The sequence below is a fragment of the Opisthorchis viverrini genome (genome assembly GCF_000715545.1).
Source record: "Opisthorchis viverrini unplaced genomic scaffold opera_v5_5, whole genome shotgun sequence".
Lineage (NCBI taxonomy): Eukaryota > Metazoa > Platyhelminthes > Trematoda > Opisthorchiida > Opisthorchiidae > Opisthorchis > Opisthorchis viverrini.
In genome coordinates, this window is record NW_008751661.1 from 2,384,122 (window position 1) to 2,400,288 (window position 16,167).

Sequence of the window (16,167 nt, forward strand, 5' to 3'; positions counted from 1 at the left end):
TCGGTTGAGACTTTATTTCTGACTTTCGAACAAACGAACAAACACGATCCGCCACTACACACATCTGGGATAACTGACTGGGCGACGGAATCAGCGACCGGGTCTAACAGTTAGACCCGGCCGGATTCCGTCCGAAAGCTTGGAAAAATAACTAAGGCAGCAAATTTATCTCATCTGAAGTGTGGTTGGGTAAAAGGTGGGGAAATAAAAAGTAGGGGTGGCGTGGGTTTGACAGGTAGGGAAGAGGATTCTCAGGGTGTTGTGCTAAACTGCGTTGTTGGCTGCTCACACACGAGGTCCTGCGTCTGGTTCTGCTGTCCAAGGATTCTGAGCTGATTGGATATCAGCTGGCTGATCCCATGTTTTCCAGTCGTGGTAGGAAAACGACGGCCCGAAAGATAAGAGTTGGTCTGTTTCGTCCAACTGAAAAAAAGGATAGAATGATTAGCGTACCTGCCAAGCAAGATGATTTGCGAGCGAAGAACAACAAAGTTATCGAGAAATACACTCATCTGCAAATCAATTTGGTTTTCACGGGAGACTCAATTGAATCTCTCGTTTATGATGTTCTCCAGCTGAATGTGCTGCACACAGGCCGCCCCAGGATTCAGTTGGCACGATATTCGAGATATCGAAGTATATCTCTTTTCATAAAGGAAACCACTCACAAGGTTGCTGAAAACTGTTTGACAGCACACGACCGCTTTCGTCCTTCTTGGTGCTCATCAGGTAGGCGCAGTCCCCGAGTTTCCGTCAACCTTACGATCTACTTGAACCCAAATTGCACTGTTTTTCGAGAAATACACTCATCTGCAAATCAATTTGGTTTGCACGGGAGACTCAATTGAATCTCTCGTTTATCATGTTCTCCAGCTGAATGCGCTGCACACAGGCCGCCCCATGATTCAGTTGGCACGATATTCGAGATATCGAAGTATAACACTTTTCATAAAGGAAAATGCTCACAAGTTTGATGAAATCACTTTGACAGCGCACGACCGGTTTCGCAGGAAACTACTCACAAGGTGGGCTGTCAGAGTTTTCAGCAACCTTGTGAGTAGTTTCCTTTATGAAAACAACAAAGTTAGGTTTACGGTAGGTCTCAGAATGTTTGGGTGGTGTAAACTATCAGATAACTGAAACTATAAGGGATTCACTTGACACATGAAAGAAGTCTAATAGTACAGTCGTTTCAGAAAGTGAAATTCTGGACTAGAGTTAGACCGATCACTGTGTGGATGTGGCGTCGATCTTGCTAAACGAGCATAGGGAGACGGATAAGTGTTGGCACAGTACTTTCCGTCTAGTACGACTTCAAAAAGTCAAGTGCATTCGATCCAATTTCAACTCAGATCAAGAAAAGCACTATGCACCGGAGGATGGAGCTCGACAAAAAACCAGCCATGCGGTCACACTAAAGGCTAGCTAGACGGGGAAAGTACTTTATAGGGGAACGCTCACACAATGGGTAAGGTTCTGATGAGACAGGTTTGGCCACATCAGATGCAACATTCAGACTAGGACACGTGTCTTCGAACCAGCGAAGATGTACTGTCAAAGATAAGGATGACGAAAATTCGTCCTGTTTCAACAACACAACCCGCACAATTCACACACTATTTGCTTGGCCGGAAAAACCGTAATGTACTAGTCAATAGCTGTCATGTGACTCAAAAGACACCAATCAGAGTTCCAGCTGAAAGGTCGAGCTGTTCTAAAACACTTTAGCATAGGCCTAGATTTTGTGCCATCAGGAAAGCTAATGACATTTGCCATCACGTTGTCAATCTATGGGCATCTGTCATCACTCCACTAGGATCAGTGTCTCCATATGTGCTGGCCTTGCGTACTGGGCCATTCAGGTAGATCCTGAGTCAATGGTTATTCGGCCGGCGCAGTGAGATCACCGGGAGCTTAAAAGTAACCAACAGTTGAAATAACCATATATACTATTCAGTAGGAGCTCCCGCTGTCTTTCCACTCGTGAGGGAGGGAACTTATAAAAGGCATTTGGGATAATACTTTGTGATCAGGTGTTATCGGTTTCGGGATTGTAAGGGTCAACAGTGACCGACTTTTTACATTTTGTGCTATCACCAATACAAGATTTCGCCTCGGACCGCAATACACCGCTAGATAGTCACATCTATGCGGCGGTTGAAATGAGCGGAGCACAGTCCCGAAGGATAGTGTGGCTTCCATGGCTATCGTACCGAATGGAAGTGACATTTGCTGCACAAGGCTTCAACAAAAGTCCCGCAAACACCACCGGTCGCTGGATACCCTCTCACAATGGTGTTCGGCCCTGCCAGGCGGATTAGTTTTGAATACGTCATCTAAAGTGTACATGACAGAATGAAAGCCACGGTGCAAAGGGACGGACCGACTCCAAATGATTTCACATCCTCAGTGGTGTGAAACGGAGATGCCTCAATTTCACCGTCCTCTTCACTCTCCATCTAAGGGTCATCGTGGATGCTGCTTCCATTTACGACGAGGCTGTAGATGCCTTTGTACTGTTCACACATACGCAAGATGAAAACCAGCACCTGGCCGTGAAGTCTGTGACTGCTGCTGCACGGTTTCACTCGCGCGTCAACTCGAAGGTTCCTGTTCTGCCAGTCACCAAAACTCTTCCGCGCATCAAGACGGGAACGGAGTTTGTGCAATTTTTCATCCTTGGAAGCACACAGTCTACTGACCCGACCGTCGAGTGTGCCTAAGATCCAGTTGTTGCCCAGGCCAGGGTGGCCTTTGGCAAACTCAAGAAACTGATGTGAGGGAACCCGATACTGTAACTAGAGACCAAGCTGCACATCTAGGACGCACTGAAGACACCGAACATTAGCTGGTGCAACCTCTGACACTTGAAGGAGTTTGTAATTCGATGCGAGTTTTTGAAATGTGATAGCCACGACCAACGAAAATACCATCGGTGCACTTAAATCGGTAAGGATAATCAGGAACATGCAGGTCGCAGTGAAACATCACGTTACAAAGCAATGTGACTGATAATTCCGTAATATTCGCATACACTAGTAATACTAAACACCAGGTTGTGGTGCATCTGTAGGGCGGTGGAGAAACCGAATGCAGAAGATATGTAAGGTCATCCATTGTACGGCGAGAATTTCGATAAGCAAACCTGTATGAATCTTCATCTATTTGACTGGAGTCTAGTATCAATAAAGCTATGGTTTTAAATAATTTCAAGATATGCAAACATGAGTTATGTTGATCGTCTTCCAGCAGTCAGTGACCTGTACGCCGGTAACTCATCCACTGAGTGTTCGAAATAATCGGGTATAACATCGATTGGATGGATGCGTCACAAAAAAGAAGTCAGCAAGCCAATCAGGTCGAGGATTTTAGCTCGGCGCTTATCGCCCCATCATGAAGATCCTAGCTTGACATTGTAGAAGACTCTGTGATACCTTCAAAACACAGCTGTAGGATGTCCCTTTTTCTCCTCTTAAAAGGCCGTGCCCAGTGATACATCATAGTGAGTGGAAAAACAAGCCAAGAACAAGCATAAAAACTGCAACGCATGACATCGAGCCAGGACATTATTTCCTGCACTTATTCTTGAAGTGTCAGTGGAAACAGTTCCGCTTGTGTTACAGACAGATCCACAGATCGGTAAATTCTTGACCGACACTGTCTAGGTCAGTGCTCCTTGAAAAAATCTTGAACCAGTTAGTACAGAGCTCCTGGGTCTGGTTACTGAACAACATGCCGTCGGAAGTTATTTTCAGTGTTCAATTGCCCAATCTTGAATGCGGCTTTTATTCTTCTTCGCTCGCGCTACTTCAGCAAGGAATAAAGTCAGCAGACTGTTTCAAAATGGTAAAACAGGGGGAAACAAGAATTCGGCTGGCGGACTAGATGATCAGTGTGCCAAAGGGCTGGATTAACAGAATGATGGGATACTGGAAGCAATATATACGTCTGCAAACAAGATACAGTGGTAGTAGTCCCTTAGGTTTGTATACTGCGACTGTACAGCTGGCATGTCCTGAGTACACTTCAAGATGAAACGTTTGTGTAACAGCACCATTCCCCAGTAAAGTGTGTGAAGATAATGTCGCGTCTGCTGAAGACTTTAAGCGAACAGTCCATATGAAACAAATCATGACCATCAAAAGCAACGGTATCATTATCAGACATCAGTAAGACGTTATATTATTTTGAGCAAAACCACTTTATTATTTAAAATATAGTCTGGAACTCAGAATTTCTGCTAGACTGATTGAATTCCATAACAACGATTGGACTTAATCGGATGTAACAATAGGAAATCTGCATTTTTTCAAGATTTTTGCTCTACAGCCGCCATTCAGTGAGCTCTATGTTTTTGGCTTTTCGCAGTGTCTAAAAAAAGTGAGATCCACCCTGTCACGAAGATTGCCGCCGGAATCCTTCACCAATGGAGTATGGCAACGAAAATAAGTCATGCAATCACTGCAGTTAGCGGTAAACATGGGATTGGAGCGACTTGAAATAAACATGAATCAGCTCAAGAAAGGATGGATGGATGCTCTGCAAATTTGTAGCGTAGAATGTGAAAGATGGAGAGTGATTCAACCGATCAGCTGTAGCACCCTTTCAGTGCCTAGCTGCCCTGCCACCAGGACGCACGAGGTCTGGGATACTACCGGGTCGCCCAAGCCTAGACAGGGAAAATCGAGATGCAGAGGTCTGGTTCGAACCACGGACCCTTCGGTTAGTAAATTCGCACTCTAACCACTGAGCTACCTCGCCTCCAATCGGAAATGGATCGGTCAGCAATTAGGCAGTTTTGTTGAGCTAACCCTTGAGAATCGAAAGGGTACGCGCAAGGACAACTGAGGTTAATTCAGCCCATGCTTCTGAATTGGCCCGATATCTAAGTATGACTGACAACCAGGCAACGGTGAACATAGTACAAAAGACAGCGACCTAAACAGACACATCTGGTACACAGACGCGTTAACAAAGGGCTATTATGGAGCGATGCTGGTCACAGTTGCCAGTAAAAGTACGCCCGTAAGAAACACACACAATACAGACCAGATTTTGACTTACATTGAGTTCACGCAAAAGTTCTTTTGTTGGAATGGCATTTAATGGCTCCCATGTGCGAAACGTTGAACTATCACACAATCCATCGTCGACCCGACGGAGTGCATCTGACCGGAGTGGAGGAGGAGAGGTCAGAGGTGCTGATGTATGACAGTCCTCGAAAACATCACCAACAGAACCAGAGGACTCATTGCGAGGACCCCGCTGTTGCACAGATGTCGTTTCGCTAGGCAGGGTGGTTGTGCTAGGAATAACAGCGTTGGTCGTGATAAGGGATGAAACAGATCCCAACTCTTCCGATTCATTTTGATAACTGCTAGGACTTTTCAGTCCCGAAAGATTGTACCATTTGGCAACGTTCACTTGCGTTCTATCTTCATGTTCCAGCATTATTTGACGTCTGGCCTGTGTGATTTGAGGCAACTCGTAGAAGAAGTTATGGGGAACATTAGATCCAGTTGAACAAGAGTGTGAATGGTCGAAATAACTTGAAGAACCGAACAGATCATCATGTCCCGATTGAGTCAGTGTGTCCTCTTCTCTATTCAGTCCACACGAGGACAGATTGGTGGTGTGAACGGGTTGTAAAATCGCCTTCGAGTTGGCCACACACGAGTCATTTGTTGAGCCTGGGGCCACTGAGTCCGAAGACGCGGTATCTGCTGGGCTGGTCAGGGTTCCGACGTCGGCGGTGGATTTCACGGGGATTCCATTTTCCGTGGTGGAAGACCACGGAGCTGCAGGATGGAAGTCTCTTGCCCAAGGGTCCAACTTAGAGAAACTGAGGACATAGAGATATAATGTGTGGGAGATTAAGTAGGCGAATTACGAGAGGAAACAAGCAGTTATTCACATGTAATCGTTAATTTCGGAAACATTTCAAATTAAGTTATGACTTCTTAGTCTTCTGTCAGAATATACACCACTCATAGGCCAACGGATTCCGTTTGGCAACTATTGCATAAAAAATCACGTCAAAAACCGTAGGGCGCTTCTAAATTGACGTCATCGCTACCAAAACTCTGTGTGCAACTGACCATGGTCCTGAGGTACCGAAGCAATGCAACCTAAATGTCCTTTACTGAAGAAGCCACATATCAACGGTGGTCTGAGTCCAGAGTCTAAAATCCCTAGATATACATCGCAAAGCCGCAAGTCAACCCGGATTCCGTATTGGTGAAAGCTCCCTAGGTGGCTCCAGGGTTCCCGTGAGTGTCGTACCAAGAGCGTAATACAGACAATCACTCAATTCGTTCCTTGCTGAAGTGTGTGTGTGTGTTAGGAGAGGTTTCGAGAAGCTAAACTTCCTAAAGAGATTATTTTCCAATCAGTCAACCGTTCGGATATTAGCTTCAATCACATTGGATAAACAGTAGGACTTGTTACTGGATAGACTACGAGTGTAGAAAAATTGAGTGTTGTACATTCTTCGCACGACTGGTGATCTTATGTTGAAGAAGAACTCGACCTGGTTTAGGTAGTTGGGCAACCAGTTGAGCATTGACAGTTCCCTGCCAGGTTGGTTAGTGGGTATGAATCTAACAAACACAACCTTGGTGGTTGGAACGTCTGTGACAACTCGTTTGTCAAAAAATTGGGCCACTTTGGTAGTCTTATGTCCACAGCCAATGCCTTTAGCTAAAACACTGGAAGTAAAGACTTAGACTCAGGACCTTAATTGTCCTCGTTGGGATGACTCAGCAGTATCTCAGCCCATACACAGCCATAACAAAACAAACAAATGTACCTTCATGCCACATCGGGCGTCGCCGGGCAGGCAAACATACTAGTTTTCTAAGTTTTGCTCTCCACCTAGAACCTATACTGCCATATACAATGATAACTCTCATGGACCCTGGCTATAGTCAGATAGCCAGGGAACTCGACCGCTTCCATTCGATACTTCGCTATTCATCCACTGTGCTACTGTCCCAGTCGCTCGCATTAATATGTACCATATAAAGTAAGCTACCCTTGTGTGAGCCCTAAGCATATGTTAATTGAGGATACAAACGAGTCATGAGAAGAATGAAGATATTAAGGAACGATAATACCGTTCTGGCAGTAGCGCTTTTCGGCGCATAGCTGCCATGCCACCCGAAAGAAACATGATGACCGAGATGCCACCCGGTTGCTCAAGCCTAGAAAGGAGCAGTCAAGATGGCCGGGTTGGATTCGAGCCACGGACCTTCCGGTCAGCGATTTCTGGCCCTAACCACTGAACTGTCTCGAGGTCGAATAAAAGCAGCGAAAAAGATTGCTTTGCTTGACTAATATACCACAAATACATACGATACTAACCAGAAATCACATGCGAAGGTTATGTACAGGGCCTGCTGCGGCGATTGCACGCTGGTATAGCCGTCACTTCGCGAACTGGACTGGATATCTATGGAATATGTATAGAATATGTATCTCCGACTGCCCAAGTTCATGAATCGAATTAGTCGAAATAATAATAGCTTTGTTTATGATGCCACTTATGTAGTAAACAATTAATACTCCATTTTAGTGGGAGACACTTTCCACCGAGAACTAATCACCATCTCGTTCAGGTATCAACACAACACACGCACATACACACACACACAGAGCATCTCAGTTCATTGTCTAGTCGGGTGAGCAAGAAGCTCGAACGTAATGGGGATGGCATTTTGAAACCTTGTACCAAACAATGGGCGAGATGGCTCAGTGGTTAGAGCGCAAATTTACTGATCGGAGGGACCGTGGTTCGAACCCAACCTTGGCATCTCGACTTCCTCTGTCTAAGTTTAGGCAACCTGACAGTATCCAGGCCCTCGTGCTTCTCCCGCGTGGCATGACAGATGGACACCGGAATGTTGCTACCGCTGAACGAATGTTTCCCAGTAGCACTGGGTTTAGATGCAACTAGTACCGTTGTGCTACCTGACATTCTGCTGCGTAACGATGAAGTTAAGTTGGTATCATCGCTATTAACTGTCGATGGAGAGATCCGACTCTCCATTGCTGACCATTGGGGATTCGCACAGACTTGCATTAAATTATTCCGGTAATGTGACACCGGAAATTATGTCTGTGACGTTTCTGAGCGGTTACATAGGAATAACTGGATCTCGAAAGTCACTAACACTGTAAACCTTCGGACGTTGGTTTACATAAAGGTTCGGTGTATGGAAGAAGACGGGTGATGGTGAAAGAAGTTTAAGAAACAGAGGACTACGAAAATACAGAATGAACAGAAGCTACCATAATTCGCTCACAAGACCGAGGATCCAAAATACCATCTGTTGGTATGTTCGTCAAAAATATCACACAGGATAAAAGGCAGCAGGATAATTTCAGTGACAGGTTAGTTGGCCTCCTTCCCCCATACCTAAATCTTTCACTGTATTCGCTCATGTCGAATCACAGTGTATCAGTCGGGATCTTCTAAACATCAGTCGCTGGAAAACTGATGAGTGCGTTGACTGGACTGGTTTCATCACCAGTCGAGATGACATCATCCAGTGAGCTGTCAGCTACCAACATTCTCTTTCACTGCAAAAGATGTACATTTCAACAAATAAAGCAGTGTGCCAATGCTGTGAAGACAAAATTCTTAATGATATGGCAGGTATGCTGGCATACGAACAGAGGTATGCCGACCAACACCGATCATAAAGGAATGAGTGTTTTTGCTCCGCACCTTTGGCGAACGGATAAGAAACGACAGTGGCGTGATGCGTTTCAAAGGCAAAATGAAAGAGTTCATACCTGGGAATCAGGATACCGAGTCCAATCACAATAAAACCTCCCTACAATGAACACCAAAACGACCGTTTTAGAGAGATAGACTGTAAGGGGTGCGCTGAAAATCCACCTAACCGAAACGTACGAAACCCTATCATACCTTTTAATTTCGGATGAACAACGCTTTAGTTGGCTGTCATGAAGGTGACATGGGTACGAATTCGCTATTATCGCTGGAGGCGTAGAACTTAGTGAATAAGGAACCACTCTACAGTGATCACCTCGCTACGACGACCGTTTCAGATTGAGTACAAAGTTTGTTGTTGTAAAGAGTTAATTGTGTATGATCCAGTGTAAAGTAAAGGGAAGCCCCTGATTATAACACCTGGTACAGAATACTGTCTACCGTGGGCACATCGCGACGTGTCCCATGTGACCCATCTGTGCGGGCACTTACAAAGGGTGAAGGTTTGGGTGAACCCAAGCATATCAAACTAAACAGAAAAAGAGTGCACAATGTACACGCGGGTCGTGACTGACACGTGGCAGACCACGCGTTTGGAACTGCTGGCAAACTGTCAGACAAAGGCGAATTCTCACCGAGACAGCTAATGAGGAATGAACGTGTTCTCCACTAATTAACGTTGTGCCTATATCTGTCTGGCCACCTTGGACGTTGTGCAACAAGTTGGTGTGCGATCAACATAGAATTTTGTGTGAAGCTCTGGTCAGACTTGAAACAAAAGAGTAATGGTTAGCGGTGGATGAGAATTTGAGCCCCGACCACACCATTAGTGAGACGGAAAAAGTCTGTATACCGGGTTAGAGATCAGGTGACAACCCTGACTGACTTTTCGGGACATTGTCCGATTTGGCAGCATTAAACGGTGAGTGGTGACCATGTATCCAGTAGCTGGTCGGACTATTCTGACAGATTGAAGTCTATCAGTTGCGGTCTACATACATCATCCAGGATGCTGTTCAAGTAACCACTCTTACCCGGAGCGCAAATGTGTCCGAACCCAACGTGGTTGGCGGAAGCCCAGTAATGACTCAATGTTCCCTCACCAAATCTGCATGCACTGCACTCATTTTCCATAAAAAACTGTCATCTAGACCGTCCGTCAATAAAATAGAATGTCTCCACAGTTCCCGGCCACTCGCATTGTGAACAGATCATAAACACTCTATGAGAAACTTCCGGCGACAAAACACTCTGGAGTTCTTCGCGGGTCCTTCATGCTGGGAGGAAACGCAGTAGATCGAGAGCATCTACAATACAACCTCACTGTGCTTGGTAGATGAAGCGGAATCAATCGAATTCGGCTTACCCAAAATAAGGTAAGAGAATATGAGTAAGTCCGTTTGCGGTTGAACGCAGCCCACAACAAATAGCCGGTGTCCAGCTCACTGAAGTTGCAAACGCCCTGCCACCAATCGAGGCGAGGTCATCAGTACGGAGTAGAGTAGCGTTGAGTCGTTGATTAGGTATTCAACAATGCTGCGTTCGCGTTTATGTGAGTCTCGTTGGCTGGCGGATGATAAACGCCGTAACCATGCCCTAGGACTAACGAAAACCAACGAACCTGCCGGACGACGTTGCTGATTTATCTGGTGTTGAAAACACTGTAGACAGGTGGTGGTGCGCTGGTTCTCCGGAGCGAATGTGGATGTAACCCTATTGAAACTAGTAATAACACTGTAGAACTTCCATGGACAGGTGGCGGTGCGCTCGTTCTCCGGAGCGCATGTGGATGTAACCCTTTTGAAACTAGTAAGACTGCCTTAGCTGACCACTAATATTCTTCATATTTATCCTTCCAGGCCACGGCGGAGCTGAACTTGTCAAAGACACTCCAAAAATGTCGGTCTGAGTTCGCTTGTTTTACTGAGATGTAACCACGTGTCACTGCCACGTATGTGTCCCGGAGCGCTGAACCACACTCTGTTTGTTCATCTTCTTGGATTTGTGTCTGTGAAATCTGAATAATGTGCAAATGTGTACTCTGTGTGGCGTCGTGGGGGGTGTCTCGCATTTGGTGTCTGTTTTCGTCATGCCTTGGCAGTTTTGATATTTGGGCTTAACGCCACCAGGATATGCCACACTAGAGCTCTTCATGCCTTGAGAAGTCGAAGGAAGTGCGTGTTGCTTAAGCATGTTGAACGGCATAATAAAAAAATATGTTGTTGCGTTCAAAAAATTTCAGGCGCAAACGACCGGAAAGCAACCAAATGATGGTGGTTACCCAATAACAGGATAGATTTGAACTTCTCTCTCGCAAACAATACAGAAATAACGGCAATGAAATGCTCTAAGAAAGGTGATTGTACTAATATCTGGACGCCGCCCTATGATCCGTTTCATATCTGTTGACCAGTGAGCTTTCACACCGAAGGGACGAAAAAAGGTTGCTGTTGTTGAACACCTACTCAACGCAAAATGCGCGGGCTGCCTAACTCTGGAATGCAAGTCTTCGTTCATAAATAATTACCAGGTCGACTGTCGCCAGCAACATTTTTACTCCAATTTGAGGACTAACAGATTTAAATTAATCCATTCCCCTAGCAGTTCTAACTTATTTTAATCAGCCTTTATGTGACTCAGACAAGTCTAACCGTTTCTCACTGACCTCTCTGGGTATCATGCACATTGTGGCTCCCTCAAACGACCGTTGAACCTTCCACATCTAGGACAGATTCCTTAAGTGGCTAAGGAGAAAGATGGTACGTATATCAGAAGCAAAGATCACGGTTGATGTTGTGTGAGCAAACAACCTTATCAATCAGATCAATGTCGATGCGATCCTCCGCAGCAAAAACTGCTGTGAAATGTGGACGGTCTTGAAGCAACTGTGAAGCGAATAATCAGAGTCACGCTCTGGTCTCGAACTGCATAACATCAGCAGTCTCCTGGCCTATCAAACCCACCAGTTGAACTTACCGGAACTATTGAACTTCCCATCACGGATCGCATAACATCGGAGAAAGTGTAAAGAACATGGGACAAGTAAAATCAGGAAGTCTGTGGTCCCCATCACCCCCACTCTTATTTCCCAATAAGTTTGCCAATCTCCCCAGTGAATCAATATCTTCTCTGCTCATGAACTTTCTTTCCATTTGAAAAACAACTGACTGTTTACGAGTTGCCAAGATTAAAAACTGTACGGAAGAAAGGAATGAAAACATATAGATCGATGGTTTGTAATCCGTTTAGAAGATTGTCTCTGAATCGTTCGATAGACTGTTTGACCAAGACTCGCACTAATTTGCCTATTGTCAGTCTCTATAGTTGCCTATCTGGTTCACAGTGTTGCTGGAAACCCAAGTCAGGGCTTCCACTTGTTGCTCACTGGCAAAAACAGTGCCATTCGCAGTGTTGACAGAGACGACTGCCACAGCTAACTGTCGTCACAGGCGGTTTAGAAGTCTGACGAAGCTAACTTATAGCCACTTCACAGAACGCACACACCTCACAGGCATGGGTAACCGAATTTCCACTTCGCTGATTAACAGTGGTATCGCCCAAGGTGCTAATTTTTCCATTTCCCTTTTTGCGTGCAAAAGACATGCCTGGACGTGATGTCCTCACTCAGTCTAGACATTGTTTGCTTGTGAATATCTTTTTACCTGGCACAAACGTGTAATTACAATCTGTACTGAAAGAAGTTGTTAGCTAGTTGTTAGGCGAACATCTTCTCACCTAGAAATCTTTCACCTACGGTCAACTTTACCGTGACCTACTCAGCAGCTCACAATTCCTCCTTCTCTTCGATTTCCTTATTCTTGTAACTTCTACTGTGAATTATCTAGCCATGGCTCAAACAAATGACCTGAGTTGGTCATCCTACATCCAAGTGATCTTTAGCGGAGTTCGATACCTAGTTTTCTGCAATGAAGTAAAAATACTATCTATTCACTTCAATCATATTCGAAATTTTGTTATTGTCTAATCGGATTTGTCGTTTATCCATTTTACTCCGGATAGTCCTTGAGAACATTCACTTCCCTGCTGGCAGACCAACAGAGTAGTTCTTCAGATGCAGGTGGAATCTCACGGAATGTCTTGGTTGGCTCCGCAGTAAGCACGTACCTTCGCACTTGTTCCAGCTTCGTTCAGCCGAATCTGCCTGTTCTTTTTCACCCTCTCTCCACAGTGATGTCGACCCCATGTACTCGTTGTAAGTACAGACCAGAACATTTACCAACCGTGTTTTCACGACCTCACACTGCTTTCGTTGTCCAGTCAATCTCATTGCCCTGCGCAACAACAACATCCCGTCTTGCCTGTTCGTGTTAAATACTCAGTGATGGAAATTTCAGGCGATTTTCTTCTCCTAACCTGCACCACGACATCGTGACATAATTCCAAATTACTAGGACACCCGGAGAGTCGAAATGCGTCAAAGGGGTCTAAGGGGTTGCCGATGATGACATCAAAGTACCGCCATGAAACCGTGCGAGTGCGGTGATGCAGCGGGTGACTATCGATAGACAAGCTAGCCACACCCCACAAGTCACATAGTTTGTTTCGAATAGAGAATCACGTACAAATTATAAACGAACCGAAGACAGTCAGTTAGTGGATGGGGATACCGAAAAACACTACGCTAAGAGTTCGAGGAAATGCCAGCGGCATCGTAATTCTGACTCTGGTAAAAACAAACAAACAGTGGAAGATGGACAGGCATGACTTTAACACAGCATTTACAGGCGATACACTGAACAGATGACTCTTATCTCACTACTTCCACGGTTATCACACCCTCAAAGCCAAAAATACCAGGAAAGGAAAAACGGAGGAAAAGTTGTGGTCGTGTCTAATGTTGCTCACCGTACGTGCCGACTTGCCAATGTGCAGCAAGTTGCATCATCTTCCGGTGGGATCTCCCCCGCGATGAACAATCCGTTCTCGATTAAGGGGAAATGTTCCGGTGAGTCTTTCTGAACGCAATGCAGCAACGATTCTGCAAAAGCTTTCGTGTCTGCTGCAAGCTGATCCATAGCTGTGAGTAGAGGAGGTGAATTAGAATGAACAACTCTTACGAGCAATACACAGAGAACTAGGAGACTACGTCTATAGGTCTGGATTACAGCTATCAACTTCGTCAATAAAAAGACGGAGTCAGAGTACTACTTAACCGAACAACAGAATAGGTTAGGTGAGAACATTTCGATTATAGGGATTGACTTGATGGAAGAGCAACAAATCTGTTCGTTTAGTCTTGTGCAGTACTGTAAATTATAGAAGACAGAGAAACACATGGGAACCTGTGGGTTAAGCTATAGTAGATAAACATGGAAAGATTGCATGCATCAACTAGAAACGTTCGGCTGCAAGATCAGGGAGAATTCGCGTCGGAACTCTTGAGCTGTCAAGGGATCATGACCTACGTGGGCTGAATCTTTCGCACCATCTCTCTATAGAACCCGTACGCTACAAGTGGTTAGATCAATAGTATGAAAGGTCAGTCTCTCCCTCTCGGGGCAAAGAACCATTGTAAACGTTTCGAAAGCACACACAAATTTACAAAGGTTTCATCTTAACAAAAGGGGTTTGTTTCAACGGAAATGCATCTTTTCAGTGCATGACGTCCCCAAGGAAAAACAAGATATACTTGGAGGCTATCCAACCCCATATAGGAGTAATCGAAGAGCGAGGGAAGAACTCAAACAAAGACATTCCGGTTGGTGGCTCGGGACCTTATCTTGGGGCTAACAACTAGAACTAACTCGGTGTACACACCATTTGAGAACAGCAATTAGACAACGGAACGGTCCTTTCAATGGAAACTCTGAAGTAAGCTAAAGCTTTGCATACCGCAGATGTCCGCAGTTCAAAGCTACGTTTGAAATTCCACTTGTCTGTGCTTTGGCCTATGCAATGACGAAAACAATAGCTCACGAGTTTTTCATGTATACAAAGCAATCCACAGCTAAACGTTTCAATTTACAGATTTTTCCCGCATATTTTGACAAAATTTCGTGCATTATAATCGTCAAAGCTGATAATATTGAAAAAAATCAAAACAAAACTTATTCCATCACCGCGCTACCGGAATTGGTCGAAAATAGCGACGAAATCTAGCCTAACCAAACAATCGCGTATAAGTTAAGGACTATTCAACATCACGATTACTTCACTGGGCCTTCGGTTGGTACGCAGCTAGAAAGCCAAGGTGTTACGTGGCCTGTGTATGTACACAATTAAAATTCAACACCCGGGTTAATTAATTCGTACCCGTGACTGTGTATGCATGCATGGCAGACAAGAAAGGACAGTCATGCGAATCGTGAGAAGACAAAAATGTTCTACGGCTCGAAGGAATCTAACAAGTCGCGGCTGATGGGCTAAAGTAGGCGACAGAGGTATACCGCGCTACCGGAATTGGTCGAAAATAGCGACGAAATCTAGCCTAACCAAACAATCGCGTATAAGTTAAGGACTATTCAACATCACGATTACTTCACTGGGCCTTCGGTTGGTACGCAGCTAGAAAGCCAAGGTGTTACGTGGCCTGTGTATGTACACAATTAAAATTCAACAGCCGGGTTAATTAATTCGTACCCGTGACTGTGTATGCATGCATGGCAGACAAGAAAGGACAGTCATGCGAATCGTGAGAAGACAAAAATGTTCTACGGCTCGAAGGAATCTAACAAGTCGCGGCTGATGGGCTAAAGTAGGCGACAGAGGTATGAGGTAGGAACCACAGATAATGGTGTGCGCAGAAAAGCAAAGATTTGAAGTGGGTGGTGTAAATGAAAACCTACTTCTACCTAGCCAAATCGAATTCATCGAGGATGGTGATAAAGGGAAGCTCGAAGGGGAGCACAGTTTGAGCGGTCTCAGCCGTCGGGCCAACGTTACTCAAATCGAGCGAAAACTGTGTGAATCGATTGCGATTACTCGTGCAAACCAAAGTACTAAACTTCGAAGTATGACTGAGGCTAGAACGGTGGAGTTCTGTTACACAACAGGACAACGGATCACCAAAACTCAGACCGACAATCAATGCGATTACTAAACCAAATTACTAAACTTCGAAGTATGACTGAGGCTAGAACGGTGGAGTTCTGTTACACAACAGGACAACGGATCACCACACCAAAGACCGACAATCAACATTGCCAGAAATGCTTCAGGTGGTAAGCTTCAACTACTAGGTGAATTTGATTGTGAGATGGAGATAGCAGGCCACCGTGATTGTGGTATTGTCTATCTTGCTGCTTGTGAGCTTAATCTCCTGGGCATAGACTGGATCGATCGCTTGCACCTTTCAACACTGCCGATCGAAAACTTATGTTCATCAACACCGACAGGAGGGAAGCCAACATTCAGGTCTGGCAACCGTGTGCTTGTGAGGGACTGTCGCCCCCGGCACGGAAGATGGACTT

General features: G+C 45.1%; 2 protein-coding genes across 2 annotated transcripts in view; one reads left to right on the plus strand and one right to left on the minus strand.

The window, feature by feature from the left end:
- T265_00525 (hypothetical protein) overlaps positions 1 to 16,167 on the minus strand; it is a gene marked incomplete at both ends in the record, with an annotated part of 100,347 nt that continues 84,180 nt past the window's right edge. The window contains 3 exons of the mRNA XM_009164329.1: positions 1 to 423; positions 5,065 to 5,842; positions 13,604 to 13,775. Coding sequence (XP_009162593.1) covers positions 286 to 423; positions 5,065 to 5,842; positions 13,604 to 13,775 — 1,088 coding nt within the window. The remainder of the gene's footprint in view (positions 424 to 5,064; positions 5,843 to 13,603; positions 13,776 to 16,167) is intronic.
- T265_00524 (hypothetical protein) lies at positions 15,489 to 15,797 on the plus strand (the record flags this gene model as incomplete). Its single annotated transcript, XM_009164328.1, has 1 exon — positions 15,489 to 15,797. One exon carries the CDS (start codon positions 15,489 to 15,491, stop codon positions 15,795 to 15,797), a length of 309 nt encoding a protein of 102 aa, XP_009162592.1.